Genomic DNA, 24,275 nt, shown 5'->3' with positions numbered 1-24,275 from the left:
AGAGACGGACGCTTAGGCGGCTGCGCTCAGCCTGTCCTCTGGGAAGACCGAGCACGTGGAGGCCCTGCCTGGCTCCCAGATGACAGCCCCTGAGGGGCCCCGTGCCAGCCGCCTGCCTCATCTTGTCCCCTGCCCCGAGCCCAGACCCCAGGCTCTGCTCCCGAGGGCCCTTCCTCAGGCTCCCTAGGCAAAGCTGGGCGCACTAGCCTTGCAGCAGCCCCTGCTGTGCCCTGGGGTCCCCAGCGCTGACCCTCATCACCAGGGGTGTGGGGACAGCCGGGAGAGTGCCCCCGCCAAGCCCTGGTGGCCAATGACTGCGACCCGCCACTTGGCAGGACAGGTCTCGCCAGGCGGGACCCCATTCAAAAGCCTGGCCACTGGACCTACAGTGGATGGCTCCCGCTCCTTCTCCAACCACCCGTCACCTGCCCAGTGACCCGGCTCGGGGCCTCTGTCCTCACAGTCCGTGCTCTCAGCCCCCTCGCCCCCCGCCCCACCTACTGCTGGCTTGGACGGCCCTGGCCAGCTGACCTCAGGTCACCCTCCAGCCACGTGGGCCTGACCCCAGCTCCACAGGCCACAGCTGCCGCCCACCCCGCCCAGCCTCTCTTCACCTGCGGCCGCAGGCCCTCCCCACCTCCGGCTCCCACACCAGTGGCCTCATCCCTCTGGTGACCCCAAGGACGGTCACGCTCGTGTGTGTATTGTGAAGGGGCCCCAGACCTGGACATGGCCGAGCTGAGAGGCGCTGGGGGCGGCCCAAGCGGGAGGCACGTGACGAAGTGGAAACGTTATATGAGACCCCAGATACCACAAGCCCTGCCCTCAGGGACAGCAGTGTCCCTGCTGCCAAAGAGACCCAGGAAGAGAGGAGACGGGGGAGCCCAGGTGCGCCCCTCCCCGACTCTGGTGGGATGGCTTCTCCCAGAGTCACAGCTGAGTACAGCCTGGACCCCTGCAGAGGGAAGATGGCCGGGCAGACAGGGCTCCCGCAAACTCCAGGGAAAGGCCTGTGGGCTCAGCAGCAAAAGCTCCCAAGTCAGAGAGTGAGCAGGTAGCTCTACCTGCCAAGTGAGCCCTCAACGCCTCCGACACCCCAGCAAGACTGGCAGATTATAAAGAAGAGCAAGACAAATCGAAACACCTAAACACCAAGGGCGACGTCACAGCACATGTGCCTGGCGACAAAGGCCACAGGACACAGCCCAAACAGAAACGAGAAGACAGCCAAGCTTCCAGAGGAAACATGACCTTGGGGTAGGCTGATGTTTTTAAACAGGACACAAAAGGCACTACTCAGGAGAGAAGACGGATAACTTAGACCTCACGGAAAGGCAAGCCCCACACTGTGCGAAGACAGCTGACAGAGGACTGTGGCCGTAATATATAAAGAGTTCTAGCAAACCAATAAAAAGACAAACTAATATAAAAGTGGGTGAAAGACACCACAGGGCACTTCACAAAGGAGGGCAGCGGTGGCTCCAAAGCGGGACAAGATGCTGAGCACCGTGAGTCATGGGAACGTGAGCTGTCACCACGGCCCCGGCACAGCTACAAAGGGAAAGACAGGGCCCAGCAAGGGGAACCGGCACTTCGCCCTGCAGCACAAATGCAGACGCGGACAGCCAGGCGGAGACCGGCCTTCCTACGGCCGCCCGCATCCACCTACCCACGGGGGCAGCAGTTCCACAGCAACAAGGGCTCCTGGCACGTGGCAGCACGCCAACAAGACTGAGGGCAGCAGAGACTGGCAGGAAGCCGGTGCCATCAAGAGAGAAAAAGAGCACAGTGCGGTGCCCTGAGAGGCGAAAGGAGCCCCACTCACACACCAGAAGGCACCGCAGACGGCGGTCTGACTTCCCCCAGTTCTGGAGCCGCAAGTCCAAGATCAAGGCACCAGCAGGGTGGGTTCCTGGTGAAGCCCCTTCCTGGTCTGCAGACAGCGCCGCCGGCTGAGCACTCACACGCGGGCTCTTCCTCTGTGTTTTCGGAGCAAGCTCGGGGGTCACTCCCCTGCTTACGAGGACACTAATCCTATCAGATTAGGGCCCCACCCGAACGTCCTCATTAACCTTAAATCCCTTTATCAAGACCTCATCTCCAAATAAAGCCCCTCTGGGGTCAGGGCCGCCGCCTGTGAATTTGCTTGGATGATTCAGTCCTTAACCACTGGTGAGCAAAAGAAGTTACAGAACACCAGCTATAATGGAAAAAATTTAAAAACCCATGGAAAAAAAAGAAAAAGTTACACACAAAACAGTACCTTCTGGAGTTCCTTCTTGGCAGAGCAGGGTAAGGATCTGGTGGTGTCACTGCTGTGGCTCGGGTCGCGGCTGTGGCCAAGGTTTGATCCCTGGCCAGGAACCTCCACATGCAGCGGGCACAGCCAAAACAAACAAACAAACAAACCCCCCACAAAAACAAGGGGGCATGCAGGAGCCTTCTAGGGGCAGGACAGGGGCCCACCCTGACCTGTGCTGTAGGCACACGAGATAAAAATCCACAGAACTGACCACTGGAAATACAAACAAGCCCTGAATGCTGTTATTCTGTTTTGTTTTTCCCCACCTGTGACATGCAGAAGTTCCTGTGCCAGGGCAGGGACCTGAGCCACAGCAGTGACACCACTGGATCTTTAACCCGCTGAGCCACCAAGGAACTCCAAGCCACAAATGTTTTGCAAAAGAAAATCAAAGGAGTATCTGTGCAGAAAGCCAAGTTCAGGAGCAAGATTTGTACACGACGAAGGGGACATTTTTAAATAATGGGAAAAATGCTGGATATTTAATAAATGGTCTGGAGAAAACCAGGTAAGTCTTCAACAAAATTAAATATGACCTTTAATCTTGTACCACATCCCCAAAGAAACTCCTGGTAAAGTAAGTGTAAAACTTTTAGGGTGGTTTTGTTTTGTTTTGTGGGGTGGTTTTGTTTTGTCTTGTCTTTCCGGGGCTGCACCCACAGCATATGGAGGTTCCCAGGCTAGCGGGTGAACTGGAGCCTCATCTGTGACCTACACCACAGCTCACGGCCAACACGGGATCCTTAACCCACCGAGGGAGGCCAGGGATCAAACCTGCATCCTCATGGATACTAGTTGCGCTCGTTAACTGCTGAGCCACGACGGGAACTCCAAACTTTTAAGTTTTAAACCTGAAACTTAAAAACCTAACACTAGAAGAACACACATGGAACACATGTACTCCTGGCATAAAGACGCTACAGTAAGCAAATCAATGCGTGACGTCTTAAAGGACTGACAGGTACAAATATGCAGAAAAGAAAAGTTCTGCTAAAAATCCTCACTTGAAAAATGAAAGGCAAGGAGTTTCTGTTGCAGCTCAGCAAGTTAAGAACCCGACACAGCGTCTGTGAGCATGCAGGCTTGATCCTTGGCCTTGCTCCGTGGGTCGAGGATCCGACACTGCTGCAAGCTGCAGCGTAGGTCAAAAATGTGGCTTGGATCCTGTGTTGCCATGGGTGTGGCACAGGCCTCAGCTGCAGCTCCGATTCGACCCCTAGCCTGGGAACCTCCATAGGCCATCGGTGCAGCCCTGAAAAGACAAAAAGACAAAAAAAAAAAAAAAAAAAAAACCCAAAAACCAAACCAAAACCAAAACCACAACAACAAAGAAGTGGGTGACATTCTCCTCTGGCAAACTGTCGGAGAGTTTCTGTTAGTGGTGCTAGCCCTGAGAAAAAGGCAGGGGATGCAAACCAGAGCGGCAGGAGGCACTACCTGCCCGGCTTCTCAAAGGCAGAACCACCAAGGGTCTGTCCTGGATGGCTCGGCCTCGGCGGAGGAGGTCAAAGGAAGCCTGCACTGGACCCCGCTGGGCAAAGGCCATCTGTGGGTGGGAGGAGGTGGCGGCAGTGGGGGTGGGGGTGGAAAGGGCTCGGCCGGGACCCAGCCCCAAGGAGGGCGGGGCGGGGCAGGTGCCCAGGCCGCGCCCACAGGCAAGCCCCACCCGACAGGCCCACCAGCCAGGCAGGAGGGCAGGGCTGGGCGGCCCCTCTGTGGCGGTGCCCCCGCCCCGCCCCTAGAGAAGCCCCTGCAACAAGGGGACAGAGCCGGGCCGTAATTTATGCTCCCCCGCCTATGCTTTATGGCTTTCTTAATTCGGCTCCTGCTACTATTAATGTAGTTAATGCTGAGATTATATCTATTTTCTGGCGTCAGGCAGTGATTTATTCAAGCCATTTTTCCGGTGGAGGCTCCCACGCTGTTAAATCAAGCGCCTTGCCAATTAAGTGCTGACTTGGGAAGTGGACGCAATCTTAACAGACATCTAACCGCAAATTAAACCGGGGCTCCGGACTCTGGGGAGTGGGCGGGGCCGCCCCAGAACCTTGCTGACTTGGAGGAAAGTCAGCAAACAGACGGGCTCTGCAGCCTGCTGCTCCGGCTCCAGGAGCTGAGAGAGCAGCGGCCAGAGCCAGGTTCAGCAGGAGCTGGGGTCAGGGTCCCTCCTGGCCACGGGGACTGCCCCGGGGGAAGGGAAGCAGTCCCTGGGCCTGTCCCCAACACACAGAGGTCTCTGCAACGGCAGCCCCTCCCACCTGGGACAAAGGCTAAAAAGGAGACAGCCCACGACTCCTGAACTGCCTGAGTCTGCACACCAGGCTGCTGAAGAGACCCTCTGGCCGCCTAAGAACGGTGCCTGCTCGTGGTGGGAGCCCTGAAGGGGTGAAGGGGGCTGACTGAGGCCCCACCTCTGAGGCCGCACACAGCAGCACGGGGTGGGGGTGGGGGTGGGGGTGGCAGCCAGAGCCCCGGCAGGGGAGGACATGCCCACCCCCAGGGCCCAGCACCTCCTTGGGTGCCCTGGGGAGTCTCCGGCCCAGGGGACCTGAGGGTGACAAGGGGCAGGGCAGATGCCAAAGGCGGGGCCTCGAAGAGGCGGTGGCCAGGCTCCCTGAGGTCCCCGGGGGCCCAAGCCAGCACTCGCTCGTGGGAGCCATCTGGTCCTCAGCGCTGTGAGCCCCCCAGGCCCACATCCAACCCAGGGAACCCATTCTCCTGTGCTGCCCAGACCCCCGAACAGCGCCTCCCGCCCCCCACCTGCAGAGGCCCGGTCCAGCCCTGAGTGAGAATCGTGTTTTGGGGTGAGATCAGCCTGAAGGTATTGATTATGCTTTACCACCGCCTCCAAAACCAAGGTAAAAGCCGTATTTAAAACGGTGTTTGATTGTGGGGGGACCCAGGATCGGCTGGGTGACGAGGACATTTTATTTTTTCCTGTCACGGGTAGTATTTTCAGCTGCCCCTGCTCCTCAGGCCCAGGCCACCCAGAGGCACGGGGCCCATGGTGCAATGTCCCACAGGGTCCCACAGGGCCCCACAGGGCATTCCAGCTTCCTTCCAGCAGTCCTGCTGCCTCAGAGCAAAGCTGCCCTTCAGCAGACGCAAGGGACGTGCTCAAGGCACCCAACCTGGCCTGCCCGACCTCCTCCAAGAGCTGCCGTGCTGTACCAAGGCCCCTGGGGAGACCCCGCCGAGGCCACACACGGGGTTCTGTTGTGGCAGCGGCAGTGGAAGCGGCAGCACTGCACGGGCCTGCAGGGTGCTATCCCGTTGGGGCTTGCCCACAGGGGGCCAGGCCTGGGCAGGGCGCCCACCGGCCTGGCCCTCTTCCACCATGGGCCTGAGCCAGCTCCCGAAGAGCAGCGGTGGTGCCTGTCTCATGAGCAAGGAAATCAAGGCGCAGTGCGTCACAGTAAGCGAGCCAGCTTGGCCCCGAGAGGGGTCCCTATGCAGCAGGGACCAAGGGCAGCCCGCGGGGACACTGACCTGGGGCTGGCCAGCAAGGGGGAGGCAGGAGGCCAGCCTGGGCTGCAGGGCCGCTGCCAGCAGGGCCAGGAACGGGAGACACTCCAGAACAAGAGCGGTGCAGTCGGCCCCACCCAGCCTGCCTGAGGCCCTGCGCCCAGCACGCCCACCCTCCACGCCTCCTGCCTCAGTGGGCCCCGGCCCAAGCCTGAGACTCCAGGCAGCGGGACCAGGACAGAGGGAAGGGCGCACACGTCCGGGAGGAAGCGGGCAGAGGGCAGAGGGAGCCGCCGCCGTCTGGAGGCAGTGACAGAAGAGTGGGGTTGAGAACGAAGAAAGCCAGCCAGAGACTCACACACCTCCGTGGGGGACCAGAGGGCTGGGGCACTGGCCGGCAACAGAGTCGGTCCCAGAAGGGACTCGTGGCAGAGCCCAGGGCGGTGAGGAGAGGGTGGGGGCTCTCCGAGGGCCGCTGTGAGCCGCCCCCACCCCGCGCTTGGCCTGGGCCCTGGGAGGCAGCCCCCGCCCAGCAGGGGGTGACAGTCACCAGGGCGCACCCAGGGCCCACTGGCGCCGGGCAGAGAGGGAGTGACCAGTCCTTTGTGACGGCAGCTCCTGGCCTGAGATGGGCCAGCGCCCTCCGCTCCCACACCAGCCACAGATGGAACCCAGGCCCCACGCGGGCGGCGCGCACGGCCAGGAAGGAGGCAGCGGCACAGACACTGCCAGGGGCTCGGACCATCGGGGGGTAGCAAGTGAGGCCTCCGGCCCCACCCCAAGCCAGACCCCCGTGCGGCCCCCAGGTCAACGCCTCCCAGGGCCTCCGACCCCCCCAGTGCAGAGAGGGCCCAACAGGCGGCGGCTGGGGGGACGACTCAGGCTGCCGCTGCAGGGGCGCACAGGGGCCAGGCGGCCCTGGGGTGGCCGAGCCGAGCAGAGCCTGCCCTCAGGGCTCCAGACCTTTAGTGCCGAGCCTCTGCTCCGCGGGCCTCTGCTGTGCTGGCCGCTGTGCTCTGTCATCCGCGGGTCCCTCCCAGAGCTGCCCACACAGGGAGGGAGCGGGCCTGGCTGGCCTGGCGCACGGCACCTGCAGCCAGAGGAGCCCTGGGAGGGCCTCAACATGGACCCAGCAGGGTGGGCGTCTGGCGGTGGGCTCGGAAGACGACAAAGGAAGCAGCAGGGCCCACCTCGGCCCCTCCGCTCAGGGTCCTGCGCCCCAGGCCTGGCTCCAACATCACCAAGAAAGGACCCTCCGGGCCCGGGTTCCGGAGGAACAGTAATTGCCCCTCAGTGTCCCAGCCTCACTGCAGACGGGGCCGGCGGTGCCTGCCCTGGCAAGGCTGGTTTCCTCCCTCACCTCCCGGAGGCCATCGCGGGGCCGAGGAATCGGGGCCCCACACCCCTGCCCGAGCCCAGGGCCCTCCCCACACCCCGCTGGAAGCAGGGACAGGCTCTCAGGCTCGGGGCTGCCGACAGCTTGAAAGGCCTGCTAGACTCAAACACACAGAGAAATAAACAAACAACCAAGGCGCACTTTGAACCGACTTCCAAATTAAGAGTTGCATCCTTGCTGTCAGGCCCCCGCCGGCAGCTTCCGCGGCACCTCCCGTGCAGAAACTCACCTCGGCCCATTTATTAGAATGATGAAGGCGAAGGGACCTACAACCGCACTCCTTCCTTAACGAGCAGCCGAAGGGATCGGTAAGCGTAATTTCAGAGGCCAGTAATATTTTATATAATCGCCGAGTGGTTTAAATTGAAAACCCCCAACTGAATCAATATTTACTGCATTGAAACGAAATGAATAGTAATAAGTCACTAAGCTCTCTGTCCTGTTTCATAAAATAAAAAATTATAAAAATGAGCACAGGCGCAGGGAGCCATCACATTAACTTTTACAGCACTTGGGGAGCTGTAACCGCCTGTTCTCATAAAATCACATTCTCAAAAACCTGCCAGAGGAGACCTGCTTCAGCATCACGCGGGGAGCAGGCGGGGGCAGGGGCGGGGTCACCCCACGCACCCCCCACCCCCGGCTGGCGCCCACCAAGTCCTCCCACCAGGAGGCCCCACCGCAACCTCTGCAAAGCCTCAGCCCAGAGCTCTGGGCCCCAGGGTCCCCATCACCCTCAGGCCAAACTTTCTGCTCTGATTTCTTACCTGTTTCTTCAAATTCCACCCTGAGGATGCTCTCAGCGGTCCCCGTGGGTGCAGGAAAGTGCTCTCTGGCCACTGTGACCTGGGCTGGTGAGGGCGAGGACAGGGTCCAGCCCAGGGACCCTGTGGGCCCCGAGGGCCCTGAGAGGCTGAGAAAAGCCAGGCCTCCTGTCCAGGGCCCCAGGGCCCAGGACCACCCCTGCCTGCAGGGTTCCCTGAGGGCTGAAAAAGCAGTGCTGGCAGAGAGCAGGGCAGATGAGAGCCGAGCAGGCGGTGCCTGATCTCACACTCTGAATGTGGCTGAGGCTGGCAGCACCTCTGCCATGGGGCACCAGCCCCCAGAGGGCCGAGAGCCCCGGGCACCCATCACCAGGCTCCCAGGCAGCAAACGAGGCCCGCGTTCAAGCTGAGGCCCAGGTGGCGAGTGCACAGGGGCTTGAACAAGTGGTCCACCCCCGCAGCTCCAGAGCAGCAATAAAACTGGGCGAGGACACAGCAGCTCTGACCAGAAGGCCAAGGAACGGCCCTCAATGATCTCGTGAAGAACCACCGCCGGCAATCAGGGCAACGCCAACTGAACCATGAGATGAGAAGCCACCAGGCCGGAGAGCATGGGAACTAAGACAGAAGGGGACGCGGCTCCAGGAAGGGGACGTGCAACCCCCCCGCCCCACCCCACCCCCAGCCCGGAACGTTCCCCAGAGAAAGGGGACACGGGTCTTACAAAGAATCGGGTGAGAGGGAAGGAGGCCCGGGCTCGCCATGGCCCAGACGTCGGTGGAGAGCAGGGCTGTGGGCCGGGAGAGGCCCCGGGGGCGGGGGTCCTGCCGGGCGGGCCGAGGGGGGACGCCCCTGGACGGCAGCGGGGCTCTTACAGAGAGTCTGCCTCGGTCCAAACTCAACTGTCTGCTCAGGCGACGCGCCTCACCGGACGCAGCTTTACATGCATGCTGAGCCCCAGGGGCTCAGAGGCAGTGGCCCTGGCGCTAGGGGCAGCAGCGGGGCCGGCAGGTCTCCGTCCAGAACACGGCGTGCACGGACCCCTGCATGCTCCCACCCCCTTGGCACTGTCCACAGGACCCCTGGCTGCGGGGCTGCGAGCAGCCAGGAGCTGCTGCCCTCCGGGGGAGAGGGGAGGCCCCATGTGAGCCCGAGGCCCTGCCGTCCACATGGAAAGGACCTGGGCAGCCCAAGGGGACCTCCGCAGGCCAGGTCAGAACGAATCTCAATGAAAACGGATTACAGCTAGAGGATAACACAAGACTGGAGCCCACAGGCTTACAAATGAAGGAATACTCACGGCAACGGGCATAACGGCCAGCACTGGCTTACCGGGCTGCCCCGCCGCCTCCATGCCAGCCCCTGGCTCCCAGCCTGGGCTGAAGGGCAGTCAGCAGCAGCAGGGGGGCAGCCCGAGGCCCCTCAGGTCACAAGCCACAGCGCAGATCTCAGGCAGGCAGCAGGCTGGGCAGAGACAGAGGCGGTGCTGGGCGCCCCCAGAGCAGAGCTGGACTGGAGTGCCCACCGCTTGGGTCAGCACTGGAGCCTGGGCCTGGCCAAGCCTTTGCACTTGAACCTGCACTGCCTCTTGCGTGGGCATCTCCCAGTCTCCCCCGTGTGGTTGTGTCGTCTCCTCTGCCAGGGGAGACCCTCTGGGCCTGGCCGCCTCCCACTCACCGCAGCCAGGCCTGCTGCACCCTGGCACGCTGCCCAGCAACAGTCTGTGCCCCACTTCCAGGCAGGCAAGGGCCTGACCTAGGGTGGGCCCTCCACACGCTCTAGGGGAATGAGTGGACAAGCAAAAAGCCAGGAGTGGACGGGCTCCTTTGCAGGCCAGGGGTGGCTCGAGGCTGCTGCAGCCGCCTGCCTGGGCACCGCGGGCCTGCTCTGCACAACTAACCAGAGAAGGAAAGCACGCAGGTCCCGCCTGGGTAAGGGCCCGACCCAGGCCACCCCGGCTCCAGCCCAGGTCGAAGGCCCATCAATAGAGAGGACAGCGCCGTGGGGCAGAGCGCAGGCGCAGTGGGACCCCTCCTCCTGGCCCACGCTCAGCCCTCCCCCGGCACAGCCACCGCGGGGCAGAAGCCTGCCTCTTGCGCGCGACACCAGGACCCCGCCCCGGCTGCCCACGGAGCAGGCAGGGCCTGAGGCTGGCGCCCCGGACCCAGACCGGCGTCCCCACGGAGGCCGCAGCCACTGCCCTGGCCTGACACGGACACTTCTGCCTCTGAGAGAGCCAGTTCAAAACCAGCAGAGAATGCTGCCATTCCGCCCTCCACCGTCAGCCCCTTCGCAGGCAGACGAAGCAGGGCCTGACCTGGCGCCCTCCTCGGCTGCCAGGACAAGCCGCTCTCGGGCAGGGCTGCTGCGGGGCGGCCAAAAGCACAGGGCGGGAGGAGGGGGAAGCGGCACCCCCAGACGCCACATCAGAGGGAAGGCGGGAGGCAGGCACCCCAGCCCACAAGAGCCAAGTCCAGGTCCAGGGCAGGCACAGCAGTCGCAGCCTGGGGAGGGGGGCTGCCAGGGCCACCGAGAGGCCCCCATTGCCACACACCCACCCCCATCCGCTTGATCCAGCACCAGGGCCCGGGCCCACCTTCAACACCAGCTGGGGAGTTCCCATCACGGCGCAGCGGAAACGAACCCGACTAGCATCCACGAGGACACGGGTTCCGTCCCTGGCCTCGCTCCGTGTGTGAAGGACCCCACGTTGCCGTGAGCTGTGGTGTAGGTCGCAGACTTGGCTCGGATCTGGTGTTGCTGTGGCTGTGGCGTAGGCCGGTGGCTACAGCTCTAATTAGACCCCTAGCCTGGGAACCTCCAAGCACCGCGGGCGCAGCCCTCAAAAGCCAAAAAAACCCCACCAGCCTGCGGCTGACCTCTGCCTTCTGCGCAGACTTTCCAGGCTTCTTCCCAGACCCACGGAAGGCCCTCCCGACACGGCCCCACCCTCAGAGGAGCCTTCTGCGGGCTCTGCCGGCACTGGGCACCCCTCCGCCTGTGAGGACACAGCAAGCAGGCGGCTATGTGCAACCTGGAGGAGGAGGGGGCCCTGCCGGCACTAGACCTCAGCCGTCCGCCAACGCCTGTCCTCTGAGCAGCCCGCTGCGCCCGACGCCCGGCACCCAAGAACCAGAGCTGGAGCAGGAGCCGCGGGGCTGGGGGTGGGGCACACAGAGCCATGTTCGTGCTGAATTCCTCTTTAACGGCGAGCCATCCCTGGGCAGAAGCATTTCAGAGCCTTCAAAATCACAGCCCAAAACTCGTCAAACCGCCTGGAGATTACTTAAGATTTACCGCACAGACGCAGAAATAAAATAAAATAAAAGAAGGCAGCCCAGCGAGCGGCAGCCCCTGTGACAGCACCATTTGTAGTCGGGATGGAGCGGCCTCCAGACTCATCTGCTTAAGCAGAGCGGCTTCTGTTTATTCCGCACTTTCATGTCAAATGAATTTGGAAAGAAAAAAAGTGACAGGCAGTTTAGGGATATAAGTCACATTTCAGCTTCAGTTCAGATTAATGAACTTGCTGGAAGCCGAGAGGGCACAGGCAAATCCACAAATCTTGGAACAAAAGAAATAAACCCTTGCTCGGTCTGAGCCTCGGCCCTGGGGTGTGCTTCGCGGCCCCTCTGCTGCTCGGGACCAGGGGCGGCTCTGGGCAGCTGTGCTGTGCAGTCCTGAGCACAGCCACCAGGCCATCGCCACAAGCCAGGTCTGCTGGCCAGGGTGGCAGAGACGTGGCGGGCGAGAGGCCTCCCCAGGAGGGCACCAGACCCGCCCCCCCACCCGGGTCCCACTCCGCGACACGCCCAGCGGGGCAGCAGCACCTCGTCCAGCCCGCGGCTCTTGAAGGAACGTCAGACACGGCCCCAGAGGCCTGGCGAGCGGTGCCCACGGGGTCTGGGAGCTGCTGCCCAGAGGCTTCCTGCCTTCCGTCTGCCCAAAGCAACGAGCACTGGCCAGCTGGCCGCCAGAACATGGTGGGCTGACCGCCCTTCCCCACGGCTCGCTCCTCTTGGGTATTTCTGGAGTCGAGGCCTCACAGAGACGCTCCAGAACTCCCCCTGGCCAAACAAGCAAGCCCCAGACCTTCCTCCACCTCCAGGCCAGACAGAGCCGGTGGCAGGAGGGGGCCCCCAGGCCCCTGCGGTGCATGGGGGCTACCACATGGCCCCTCAGCTTCCCACATGTTGGGCTAAGAGGAGGTGTCTCCCTAACTCAGGAGACAAAAGGCAAAGCCGCCATGTGAGGCTAATGTGCCCCCGTGGCACCCAGGACAGCGCTAACAGTGGGGGCCACACAGCCACGTGTCTCGGGCCACAGCGCTGCACAGGGTCTTCCGGGAGAGGCACCGGCCAAGGACCCTGCAGCTCCCTGCCTGTCCCCAGAGGCCAGCAGCCAGGCCTGGGGAGGAGCAGCACTCTGCGCCACTCCAAGGCCGCGTGTCGTAGCTGAGGCTGCCAGCTGGGTGCCAGAGCATGGACAGTGAGGGGCCCCAACACGGGGGAGCCTGCGGCGGAGTGGAGGAGGGCATCTCCAACTCCAGCCTGTGCAGGGCCCTGTCCCATCGCTCTCGGGATACGGGTTGCAGTGGCCCTGCTGCCTCTGAAGTCTTTCTGATGCCGGGTCCCTCACGGTGCCGGCTGAGCGGGGCAACACCCTCTACGAGAGGGTGTGTCCTCCTTGGCACAGGGAGGGCGGGGCCTGCCAAAACCATGGCCCTTATGGGCAGGTCTGCACTGAGCCCAGGCTCCAATCCAGCCCCTGCCCCCCAGGGCCCCCGGGCTCCCCCAGGATGGCAGCAACCCGCCCCCCACAGCTCCTCCTCTGCAGTGACTCGCGTGAGCATCTGCGGGAGGCAACCCAACCTCTCCTGCTGACACTGGCGCTCTTAGTTGCTGGGCCCCCGGCCAGACCTCCTACCCCCATTAAAGGCTCCTAACTGCCCACTGAGACCCAGGACTGCCAGGGCCTGCCCGCCACCCCTCCGAGGTGTCCTCACTCTGTAGGGAGTACAGATCGGGAGACCCAAGAAAAGCCCGCAGTCTGTGGGCGCAGCCCAGCCACCTGGTGGTACAGCCCTGCTCTCTCATCCCTGCAGCAGCCACCAGCCCAAGAGGGAGCAAGGCACCTGCAGCTGCGCAGGACAGAAGTCACGGCGAGACCAAAGCCAGCTGGCCCCAGAACCTCCCTGAGGCCTGCCAACCACGACCACACGTAGGCGGCCCCAGGTCCAACGAAGGTGAAGGAGGAGGGGAGGCAGGGTCGGACTGGCCGCCAGCCCTGGAGACAGCCCCCTTCCGCTGCCTCGACAAGCCGAGCCTGACGCGTGCAGCTGATGGCGGGCTGGCAGCTGGCAGGTGGCGACTCTGATGAGGAGGCAGCCCCACCAGGGCACAGGTGACCTTGGGCCACCCAGGCCACCGGCAGCCACATTTCCCAGGGCTTCCTGGCCGCTCAGCCCTCACCGGGCAGACCACACCCAGGGGTCAGCCCCCCTCCGCCCGGGGGGTCTAGGGCTCTGGCTCCGGGTGCACCCTGGGAGCCAGGGGATGGGTCAGACAGGCCGGCAGCGAGGCAGTCAGGGCAGAGGGAGGCCCCACTGAGCCTGGTGCCCACACACCGTCCTGGAGGCGCCCTCCCTGCTCCCGCCCACCACACCCACGTCACGCTCTTCCCTCCAAGGCGGCCGCTGGGCCCCACCTGCACTGGAACAGGAGCTCGAGGAAAGTGGTGGCCGCGCTGGGCTGGCAGCCGGGCTGGGCGGCCTCACCACCAGTCCAGGCCTCTCCTGACAGCCTGTCCTGCCATCTGACACCTGGCCATGCAGCACCCCCGCCTGCCCCTTGTCACCACAACCAAGGCACAGGTGCATGCCCCACCCGGCTGCTGACAGCTGGACCGGTCGAGGGCGAGGCGGTGGCTGCCTCGAGGGCACACCCGGCCTCCTCCCTCCATGGGAGGCCTCGCCCCCCTGGGCCTGGCACCCACTTCTGCACAGCGACCCCACCAAGGCCTGGCACACTGAGCACTGGCCCAGCTGGACCCAAACCAGGGGCGTCCGTGGAGCTCAGAGGCGAGGAGGGAGAGGGCTGCTGGTGACTCCCTGTCAAGCCACCCCAGCCCCAAGCCGGCCTCCTGGGAGACGAGGGGCCTGGCCGGGCTGCTACTGTGGGCGGAGCGCCGACTGCAGGAGGGGGAGGCGGGAGAAAGAATCGATAAATCTGAACCTCATTCACGATGATCTGGGGCTCTTATTAAGTAAATTAATTTAAGTTAATTTAGCTCGATCATGACTCCCGATCACAGTGATTTACTGAGGGGGAAATTGCATTAGGAAAGGCCATGCTCACCAGATAGGAGAACGGAAGAAAATTAGACCCACTTAGCACTGTGAATTAATATGGAAATAGCAGGTGTAAATTTAACCTTATCGAGAGAGTGAAAATTATCTTCATAAATTTGTAGAAATAGCCCCCAAGATGCTTATAAATCTATTTAAAACAAAAATATTACAAAAAGTGCAGTAAAATTAATTTAAAATATACTTCCAGCTATTGCCTCCAGAAAAGTCGGCAGCAGGGCCAAGTTCTGTGTGGCCTAGTGGGTGCGGAGGAGGGCAATGGACACTGAGGGCCGTCTGGGCAGGCTGACCAGGCACAACTGCCAGGGCCGGGAGGCCAGCACCTCCCCTCCCACAGCCCTGGAGCCGGGCAGCTGCCAGCCAGAGGGGAGGGGCCGTGGGGGCCTGGCAGGAAGGCCCCGGCCCAAGACTACGGCTGCTCCGCTCTGTGGTCCGGCCCCTCAGGGCCCAAGAGCCCCCTGCCCCACAGCCTCTGGCCCAAGGCCACGTGCCTGGAATGCCCGGAGCATCCGCGGGTAAGCCCACACTAGGCCAAGGGGTGCCCACACTGCTCCCCAAAGGCCGGCCCCCGCAGCAGGGCCAGGGGACGGGGAGGGCTTCCCAAGCTGCGGCCCCTCCCCTGCCTCGTGGAAGGACGGGGCCAGCTTCCGCAGCCTTCTGCTTCGGGCCCGGGTCGCCCGCAAAGGAAGGTGGTGCCCTCGGCCGGAAGTGGCCTGGAGCGAGGCCAGGCGCTCGGCCGCGGCCTCATGGAGGGGCCGCGGCCTCCCTTCCGGCCCTTGACGAGGAACAAAGGACACGAGCCGGCACAGCCTCTCGCACCAGGTTCTCCCTGAGGGATGTCCGGGTGTGGCCTTCCTGGCCTGCGTGGCGGCTGCTCCTGGACCACCCCTGCCAGCTGGCAGCTTGCTGACCACAGGGCAGGGAGTGTGTGGTCAGCCCGGCCAGCCGTACAGCTGGTGCAGAAACTGCTAGACAAGAAATAGCCTGCTCCCCATCGACAAACTGTAGGCCAAGCACGCCCGGTGGCGAGTGCCGGCCACGGCCCTCAGGCCTCAGCCTGTGCGCTTCCAACCCCACCAGCCCCGGGCCTCCTACCTGGACAGGGAGAGCCGTCGTGCCCGCCAGGAGGGCAGGGCCGGGGGGCCGGGGGCGGTGCTGAGAGGCGACGCTGGGGTCTCCTTGACAATGCGGTAGCGAGTCTGGATGACTTTGCTGGCAGGCGCGGGCCGCGGGCTGTGCAGGCCGGAGGCTGCAGGGAAACCCAGACACGGGTGCTCAGTGAGGGCGGTGGGGGTTCCCATCACCCCAGGGCCGGCCCCCCGCTGCCCATGCCCATTCCCAGGGAGCTCGGCGGCCCAGGGCCAGAGCCAGAGCCACAGGGGCCAGCCTGGCCTCCGGGAGAGGGGGTGTCAGGGCACCGCGCGCTGGCCTCCCTCTCCTCGTGTCCACTCAGGCGTACGTCCTCAGTCACCTGTCTTCACGAGGTTTTGCAGGCTGACACCTCGGTTTTCTACTTGCTGAATGTTTCACGCAATTAACAGGGATCAGTTTTTGCCTGAGTTCCCTTCCACTCGACAGCCAGCAATCTTTCCGTCGCTTCGAGGAATGCATCTAATTGCCGGCTTTCATAACACACAGCTCTAACCATCCAGATAATTAAGGCTAAAGCTGGGCAGGATCACAGGCGCTGCCGCCTCTTGCGACCGACCCGGCCCAGCCCTGTGGGCCAGGCGGCTTGGACCCGGGCTCCTCAAGGCAGCTCCTGCACGGGCTCCATCCAACCTCCCCGCACAGAGCCCAGGGCTCTGCTGGGAAAGGGGCCCTGGGGGCGGGGCAGGGAAGAGGGGACGGTCTGTCAGGCAAGGTGACATCAGAGCTTCGGCGCAAGGACGGGCCCTCGACCCGGGCAGGAGCTAGCTGAGCCTGGCTGAAGCGGCCTGAGGTCTGGGACGGCCCAGGAGAGGGAGTCGGGCAGGGATGGGGGCACCAGACCCGCAGGTCCCCATACTCCCGACTGCCCAGTCCCAGCCACGGCCACGGCCCGTCACCCGACTGTCCGACGGCGCAGACCAGGGCTCCGCGCGTCCAAGGACGCACCATCTCGCAGCACCTGCAGACCCCACAAGGCGCAGTCACCGCTCCACAAACAGCGACAGCAACACTCACTAAAGACCACCTTCCAGAGCCCTGAACGCCAGGGACCACCAGCCCCCGCCAGGTCCTCTGCCGGTCGGCAATCAGCTCCTTGGCCCAGATGCCACCTCTCCCGGCTCGCCAGCCTGGCTGGGGTGGGAGGGGCCTGCCGGGAGCACAGGACAAGCCCGCCCACAGGGGCGGCCACACCTGCCCGGCCACGGGAACTGGCACTGTGCTTTCGTGTCCAGAAGCTGGAAAAGCCCCCTCCTCGGGTGTCCCAAACGCGTCCCCACGGCACCGCAGCCTCTCACAAGGCTCCCATCCACCCCTATGAGGAGGCCAGGACCTGGCTGAGCCCTCCCAAGAGCCCCCAAGCCAGAGGCGGCCCGGGGAGCGCTGGAGCTCCCACAGCAGCTGCCCACCTGGGGGGCCAAGAAGGCCAGGCCAACACGGCAAGAGCACCCCGCCAAGGGCAGCAGCTCAGGGGGCGTCGAGGAGGAGGGAAGCGGGCAGAAGCACAGGGCGCCGCGCAGAGCCTGGGCTCGCCGAGGGGGTGGAGCGAGCGTGCCCTTCGCTCTGGGCAGCCCCACGCACCTGGGACGGAGGGAAGAGCCAAGCCTACAGTGGGCATCAATAGATAAATGTTTGTTGAATTGAATTTTCAAGGTCTCACAAGCAAGAAGAGACCAACGAAAATCAATAACAGCTGGTTCCGACGAAGAGCGCGGGACCGCAGGAATTCCCTAAGCTACGGCCAAGCTGCCACCAAGTCCACAGCCTCCGAGCCCACCCAGGCCCCGCTCCCACGGCCTGCCTGGGCTGCGACACGTGCCTTCAAGCCCCACGGCGGCGGCTCTGCCACCTAGGGCCCCGCCGCGCTGGGCAGCGGCCCCTCCTCGCCAACCCTGTGTTCATCCCGAGCACCGGGAGCCCCAGGCCCCTGGCTCAGACGCACGGCACTGCCCTCTCCCGCAGCCCCTTTCCACCAGACGCCACCTCCGCCGGGCAGCCCGAGTGCCCGCAAGGCACTGGCCTCTGCGCTGGGACACGGCGCCTCCTGAGAACAGGCATCAGTGCAGAGAGCACACTCTCGGCAGAGCTGCCGCCCAAACGGGAGTCGACTTTCGTGTGTGGCCAAACCCACAACACACGGAGGGGCTGAAGCTGAGCCACACCTGCGGCCTACACCACAGCTGCGGCCGCACCGGAGCCTCAACGCACTGCGCGGGGCCGGGACGGGGCCCTCGCCTCCACAGCAGCCCAGGCTGCTGCAGTCGGACGCGTAGCCCGCTGCACCACAGCGGGACCTCGGGGAAGTCGACGTCCTCACCCCGGACCGCGTTTTACTTACTTGCGCCTGATGACCGCGTCTAAGAAAACACAAAGCAATAAAGCAGCCCCCCGCCCCCGCCCCAGCTGTCACTTCCCAGACATCGCCGCCGAGGGGAGGGCGCACCAGCGCACGCCCCACCCCCAAAGGGGGCTGTGACCCCCACAGCCGGCCCAAAGGCCCTCTCCAAAACTCGGGTGCCGGGTGGAAGGGCTCACAACAGCCGCCCGGAGGTGCCAGCGCCGGGCGCCCGTGCCCCCACTGGCCAGTGGGAGGGAGGTTCCCAGCCCACACCCCGCACGCAGGCCGCAGAGCCCTGGGGTGGCCGTCTGTGCTGAGGCAGAGGGCGGGCGTGGGCACAGCACGAAGCTGCCCTTCCTCCCCAGGCCCCTGGTGCCCAAGGGCCGCCTCGCCGCTGCCCCGCCAGGCAGCCCTCTCTCCCTGCCCCTCGCCGGCTGAGGGCTTGTGCAGATAATCACGCCACTGAGACAGGAGGTTGGTTTAATTCCCTTCATTACAGACTCCCAGGGCTGTAATTTTTTTCTCCGCGTGATGTATTCCCCGTGGCACATTTCACTCAAATCAAACCCTTCGCGCCTTTATTGCCAATGACGCCCGGGCGCCGCGTTATCAGGCCCACACACACAGCCCTCTGCGCCCCGCCGTGCAGAGGTCACTTCTAATGACTAATCGATCTCATTAGCTTCCCTAATTAAAAACTTTACTACCGCAATGGAAGACAAACTACAAAAAAACTGCTGGCATCATATCTGAATGGGATATGAGCCCATCTATCAGCGGGGCCCTCGCTCCTGGGGCTGGGGGCGGGCCGGGAGCTGCCTCCAGGTTCAGGGAGGCCAGCAGGCGGCACGACCGGGGGTCTGGCTCCTACCCGGCTGACCCAGGCCCCTCAGAGGAGGAGCCACCACAGATGGCGGAGCCGGGACACCGTGGGCACGGCCCACGCGGCTTACTGCGGACGGGTGGGGGTGGAGAGGGAGCACAGCTCTTTAGGGAACTTCGAAGGCAGGTAACTGGGAAGAAGGGTGGCTGGTGGAGGGCAACAGTGACAGCACTCCTCGGAGCAGAGGTGCCCGAGGCCACGCGTGGGAGAGGAGGCTGGACCGGAGCAGGAATCAGGAGAGGCGGGGGCGAGGCTGTGGGGGGGCCCGGCCACCACCAAGGGCAGGGCCTGCCGCCCGGACTCGCCCCTGGGTCTCGCCCCAGCCAAAGGCCCCACACGGGCCTGAAAACACGCAGAAGGCTGAGGAGGCCCAAGGTGGCAGGAGCACTCGCGGCTGGGCTTCCCACCCCGTCCAGCATCTGAGAGCCCGGCAGGCGTGAGGAGACAGCTGGGACCCTGCCGGTGAGGGCAGAGCCCGAGAACAAGGCCACCTCCAGCCCTTCCACCAGCTGGGGGCAGGACAACTGAGCAAAGGCCAAGGACCAATGCCTGAGCACAGAATTTGCCAGAACCAGCCCCACAAGGTGCCTGGGCCAGGTAGAGCCTGTGGACAGAATCCCATCAGCCTGTCGGGCACCCTGGAAACTGAGCCCCACTCCTGAAGCGGGCGGAGCAGGCCACAGGAGTGGGCGGTGGCCAGTACAGGCGCCTGCCCTCTGGGGACGCTGCAGGGTGGCCGCGGCAGGGAAGCAGGCGGGCGGGGCTGCAGGCCGGGGGCTTTCTGCCAAGCCGGGCTTGCGCCAGCCCAGTTCTGTGGGAGTTCAGAGTCCCCCGGTGTCACCGAAGCGGCTTTCCATCAACAGCTCCCTTGGCCCATCTTCAGCGTCTCTGACTTCACAGCGGAAGGCACCTCTGAGAGGCCGCACTGACCTCTGCTCGTCTGCCCCACCAGCCCTCCTCCGCCCCAGAACTCAGGTCCCGGGTCCGCGCCGGCTCGCCGCTGGCCCCCACTATACCCGCCTCCCACGGGCCACCTGCGGCCCCCAACACCAGGGAGGCAGAGCACGCAGGGCCACCACCTGACCGAGGCCCGTGGGCAGAGCCAACCAAGGCACCCCCGCCCCCGCTCACTCTCCCGGGTCTCCGTGGTCTGAAAGGCCGCAGTTCCCAAGGGCCTTCCCCTGCAGGCCCTCCTCCTAGGGCGCGCGCCCTGACCCCCCGCAAGCTCCCCTGGGCGCGGGCCTCTCACACTAACCTGCTTAGAGTTGGGGCAACGACGCAAGGTGCTCGGTGGTACGGGGCACGCCCACCACAGGCCAGACCCTGAGCAGCGCTCCCAGCAGCGGCCCTGGCCTGGCAGTATCCAGAGAGAGGGGCAGCAGGGCCGCAGGCCCCAGGACAACGAGAAGCAGGGCCCAGCTACGGGCAGGCATGCCCTAGCTTCTGGCAGGAGTGGGGTGCCAGGCCGGAGGCTGCTGGGAGTCCAGGGAAGGGCCAGCCAGCTCGGAGCCCCTGTGCTGCCTGGAGAATGGAGGAAGGCTGGCACCCTGCTCCCAGACTCTGCTCCCCACGGGGATGAGGACAGGCTGGGCCGAGCAGGACAGGCGGTGCCGGACAGCAGGCGGGAGAAGAGAAGCCCACAGATCCTGAGCCGGGGAGGGTCCCGAGAGAGCCGGCTTGGGGGACTCAACCCATACGGACCCTGGGCACCCAGCTCAGGACGCACCTCTCGGCACCTCCAGGGAACCGCCCCGGCCCCCCACCCCAGACTCAGCAGCTTAGAAAACGCCCGCCCTGGGCTCCCCCGCAGGAGGCCTGAGGGCCGGTCAGCAGCGGGGCGGGCTGGGGACTGGTGCTGACGGGCGTCGCTTCCGCCTGTCAGGCCCAGTGCAGGCAGGGCTCTGCAGAGAGCAGGATGCACAGCGGTGGACGGAAGCAGGTGCCCTCCCCCGCCCAGACCTCTGGGCCCCTCCGCTGTTTACAGGGGACGACCCAGGGAGGCTGGCTCTGGTCAGCTGGGGTGACACCTCCTTGTCAGGAGAAGAGGGGAGCCTCTGTCCCCTCACTGCCTCTACACAGAACCCACAATGCCTGCCGCACAGCGGGACAGAGCACAGAGGAGAAGGCAAGGCCCAGAGAAGGAAATGACATCCCACGGTACCTAACAGGATGGGGGGGCGGAGCTGGGCCCAGGGGCCTCTGCTCAGGGGTCTCTCAGGAAGGATGCAAGAGGGACTCATCGCCCACCGACACCAGCCCAGAAGATACACAACAGTCCATCCCGTAAAGCCGCCTAGACACATACCTGCGGCTCTCCCCCTACACGCCCGGACCGCCCCCTGCGCCCCTCAACGTCCCCCTGTGCCCCCCAACGTCCCCCTGTGCCCCCTGTGCCCCAGACCTCGCCCTGCACCCCCAGACCTCCCCCTGTTCCCCAAGACCTCATCTGCCTTCTTACACAGGTGCACTGCTCACCTGGCACTGGCCCTGGGCCCCCCGCACCCAGGGCCCCGCACCCAGCCGGTCCCAGCCCAGGCCCTGAAGGTGCAGAGAGCAGGCAGGTGACAGGGCTTGGCCCCCGGCTCCCACCTGCAAAAACACGGCCACGAGATTAACACGCAGCCACCGTGCTAGGAAGGTGCCTCCTGCGCTTGCAGGGCCGTCCGCTCCCCCGCAGGAGCAGGGAGGGCAGCCGGGCAGGAGGCCGCAAACGCCCCGCCCCCACATCCCCGGCGGGAGCTGCCAGGCCCGCACGCTTAACAAGCTTCAGACGCGGGCTGACGGGGATCGCGAAGTATGAATTTTTATGAGTCTAATAAATCACTCCGCTTTTCCTGTGCTTGATGGTTCCAAGCACTTCAAACGCTGGAAAAGCCCTGCTGCAGTCGGGCAGCCTGGCCCACAGTGCCAGCACCAGCCACACTGGAGGTGACAGGACAGCCAAAGGCCCTTCCCAGGCACCCGCAACGCCCCCGCTCTGCCCTCCCGCGGGCCGCTTGCGAATGGCTCGGGCGGCTTGGCCTCCCCGCCGCTCTCGGGCAGCGCGTGGAAGGGCCCTGCCAGAGTCCCTACGCCGGGTGGCCGCAGGCACTGCGTTCCCAGCCAGAATCGGCACAGGCGGCGGCAGCGGCGGACAGGTGCGCACACACGCGTGTCGTCTCTCTCTCTCTCACACACACACACACACGGAGCACACACACAGCGCACACCTCCGTGACAAGGGGGTGCCCTCCCGGCCCTGGCCTCACCCTGAGACCCGCAGACGCCGGGCGCCGTCGTCCCAACCCGGGCCAGCCTCCAACCAGCACATATTGATCGCCACGTCCCGGGGCAGCCCGACAGGGCCAGTCCCCGAGCAGCCGTCCGCGCTGCGGCAGGAGGCGCGCGGGCAGCTGGAGGGTGACAGCCCCGCTGCCAGCCGCCCGTCCCCACGGCCGTGCGCCCTGCGGTCCCGCGCTACCTGGTGTTTAATGACAACACTGTCGGCCCGAGACGCGCGGCGCCGGGACTGTCAGGCCTATTAGAGGGAAGATGGAGACCCCACGCTCCTCAAACTCACTCAAGCAACGCCAGCCGCTCGTTCCCGTAATTACCGCGTGCGAGCCATCGATCGCTCGCCGACGCTGAGCCGTCTAGGAAATGGGAGCACCTTGCTCCCTGACAGTCGCCGTACGTCATGGGGGGGCCTTCCCTCCCCTTCGAACTGTCGCTATAAAGGATGCAGGGGGGAGGCGAGCACCTCCCAGCCCCCACCTCCCCGGCAGCCCTGGGCCCGGGCGGGGGTCAGAGGGCGCACCCCACAAGCCAAGGCAACACAGCGGCCTGCAGCCGGGGGGGAGGGAGGCAGGGACGACAGGCTGCACGGGGCCCACGCAAGCAAGAGGCCGCTGCACCCTCAGGGCTGGCACGCCCAGCGGAGGCAGAGGCAGGGTCCGTACCAGGCAGACAGCTCACCAGCCCAGGACCCCTCCCAGGGCCGGAACCAGGCCTGGAGCGGGCTGGTCAGCAGGGCTGTCTGGTGCTCAGTCCTCCTGGCGCGGGGCCACCCTGTCAGCACCCAACCTGGAGGCCAGCCGCTCCCCGGTGCCCCCTCTGACCCCAGCCAGCAGCAGCCAGGACAGGAGTCCCGGGATCAGGCGCCCACACCTGTCTGCTTTTCACTCGGTCCGAGGAGCAAACTCGCCTCCCAGACAAAGGCCACGCCCCTTCTGGCTCGTCAGCCCGGACAGGGCCTGGGACCTCAGGGGGCACGACGGGGTGTCTGTGGGTGCCTTGACTTGAGCGCCAGGGCTCACAGGGGAGGGCCAGCACCAGTCAAAGACAGGTCTCTGCCCATGGAGCGTGGCAGGTCCCAGGGCTTGGCTCCAGCCTCCCAGAGACGGGGGCTCACAACGGGGGGCCCTCGCCGGTCCCCTCCTCCCCTCGGCCCTGGGTCACGAGACAGGACTATGCCCTCCTATGCTCAGGGCCCAGCCCTGACCTCAGTGACCCTGGGGACGCCTCCGCCCTTGTGCAGCTGGCTGGCTGCTCCTGTCCACCTGCGGCCCTCTGACCGGGCGTCCCAGGTCCCTCCCTGGATCCATGGCAACAGCTCGCGATGCTCGGCGTTCAGTGCTCCGCAGCAAACGCAGCCCGGGCCATTGCCCGCCTCTTCTGCTTTTGCTGCTGAGGTCCCCTTGTTACTTACACGGAGTCAAGGGATCAGGAACATGAAAAAGCTTAGAAAAAGGGAAGATGGCGCATTTCAAAAGGACACTGCAGGAGTTCCCGCCGTGGCACAGAGGGTTAAGGACCCTGCGTCGTCTGCAGCAGCACAGGTTCGATCCAGCCCAGCAGAGTGGTGAGGGATCCAGTGTTGCAGCTGCTAAAGTGTAGGTCACAGCTGTGGCCCGGATTTGACCCCAGGGACTTCCACATGCCACTGGCGCAGCTGCAAAGAAAAAATAAAAAGTGAAATAAAAGTAACTGCAGAGCACGGAAGAAGCAGAAAGGGAACGGGACCCCCGTGCTGGACACCAGCCTCCCCAGAGGCCAGAGGGCCAAGGAGAGAGGGGCCAGCGGCCCAGGCGCCAGCGTGCCCCTACACTGAGCTCACTCAGTCACTCAATAGAGAGCTGGCGAGCCCACTATGCGCTGGCCCCCAGGTGCTGGGCAAAAGGCAGGGTGCACGGCAAGCCCCCCAAGAGCCCCCTGCCTCCCCTCCCCACACCCCTTCTCACACTCCCAGAAGGGCGGGTCCCTCTGGGGCGCAAGGAAGAGAGGCAGAGGCAGCCTGGACGTTAACAGCATCCAAAACAGAGCCCTTCCCGCCCCGGGTTCCAGGGGCTCAGGGGGGCCAGCACCGCAGCAAGCACTTAAACCCCTCTTGAGATGGCCCCGCTCCCTGCCAGGTCCCTGGGGCTCAGAGGGCCCCGCAGTCCTGCCTGCCTGGCGCCAAGGCTTCCCCTCCACCTGCCTGGCAGGGCTCGGGCTGCCGGTCCTCAACTCCCCGCAATCCAGGCGAGACCCAGCAGGAGCCCCCAGCTGCCCCTCCCCAGGTACAGTGCTCGGCCCCGCTCCCTGCACCTGCCAGGGCACAGGAAGTGAGCTGGCCCAGCAGGAGGGGCCCCAG

The 24,275-nt window shown here is 64.5% G+C and overlaps 1 protein-coding gene across 3 annotated transcripts in view; it reads right to left on the bottom strand.

Moving 5' to 3' along the window:
* ZC3H3 (zinc finger CCCH-type containing 3) overlaps positions 1 to 24,275 on the bottom strand; it is a 73,671-nt gene that overhangs the window by 30,481 nt on the left and 18,915 nt on the right. For 2 of the 3 annotated variants that reach the window (XM_021090417.2, XM_085021426.1), the window contains exon 4: positions 15,390 to 15,543. The exons of the other annotated variant lie outside the window; for it this stretch is intronic. In XM_021090417.2, the coding sequence (XP_020946076.2) occupies positions 15,390 to 15,543 (154 nt within the window). The remainder of the gene's footprint in view (positions 1 to 15,389; positions 15,544 to 24,275) is intronic. 3 annotated transcript variants of the gene reach the window in all.

This window comes from Sus scrofa, chromosome 4 (genome assembly GCF_054392235.1).
Source record: "Sus scrofa isolate SSC_HxYL_T2T_F1_AM1 chromosome 4, Sscrofa_HxYL_maternal_Yorkshire_Landrace_v2.0, whole genome shotgun sequence".
NCBI lineage: Eukaryota > Metazoa > Chordata > Mammalia > Artiodactyla > Suidae > Sus > Sus scrofa.
This window is presented reverse-complemented; position numbering and strand designations above follow the sequence as displayed.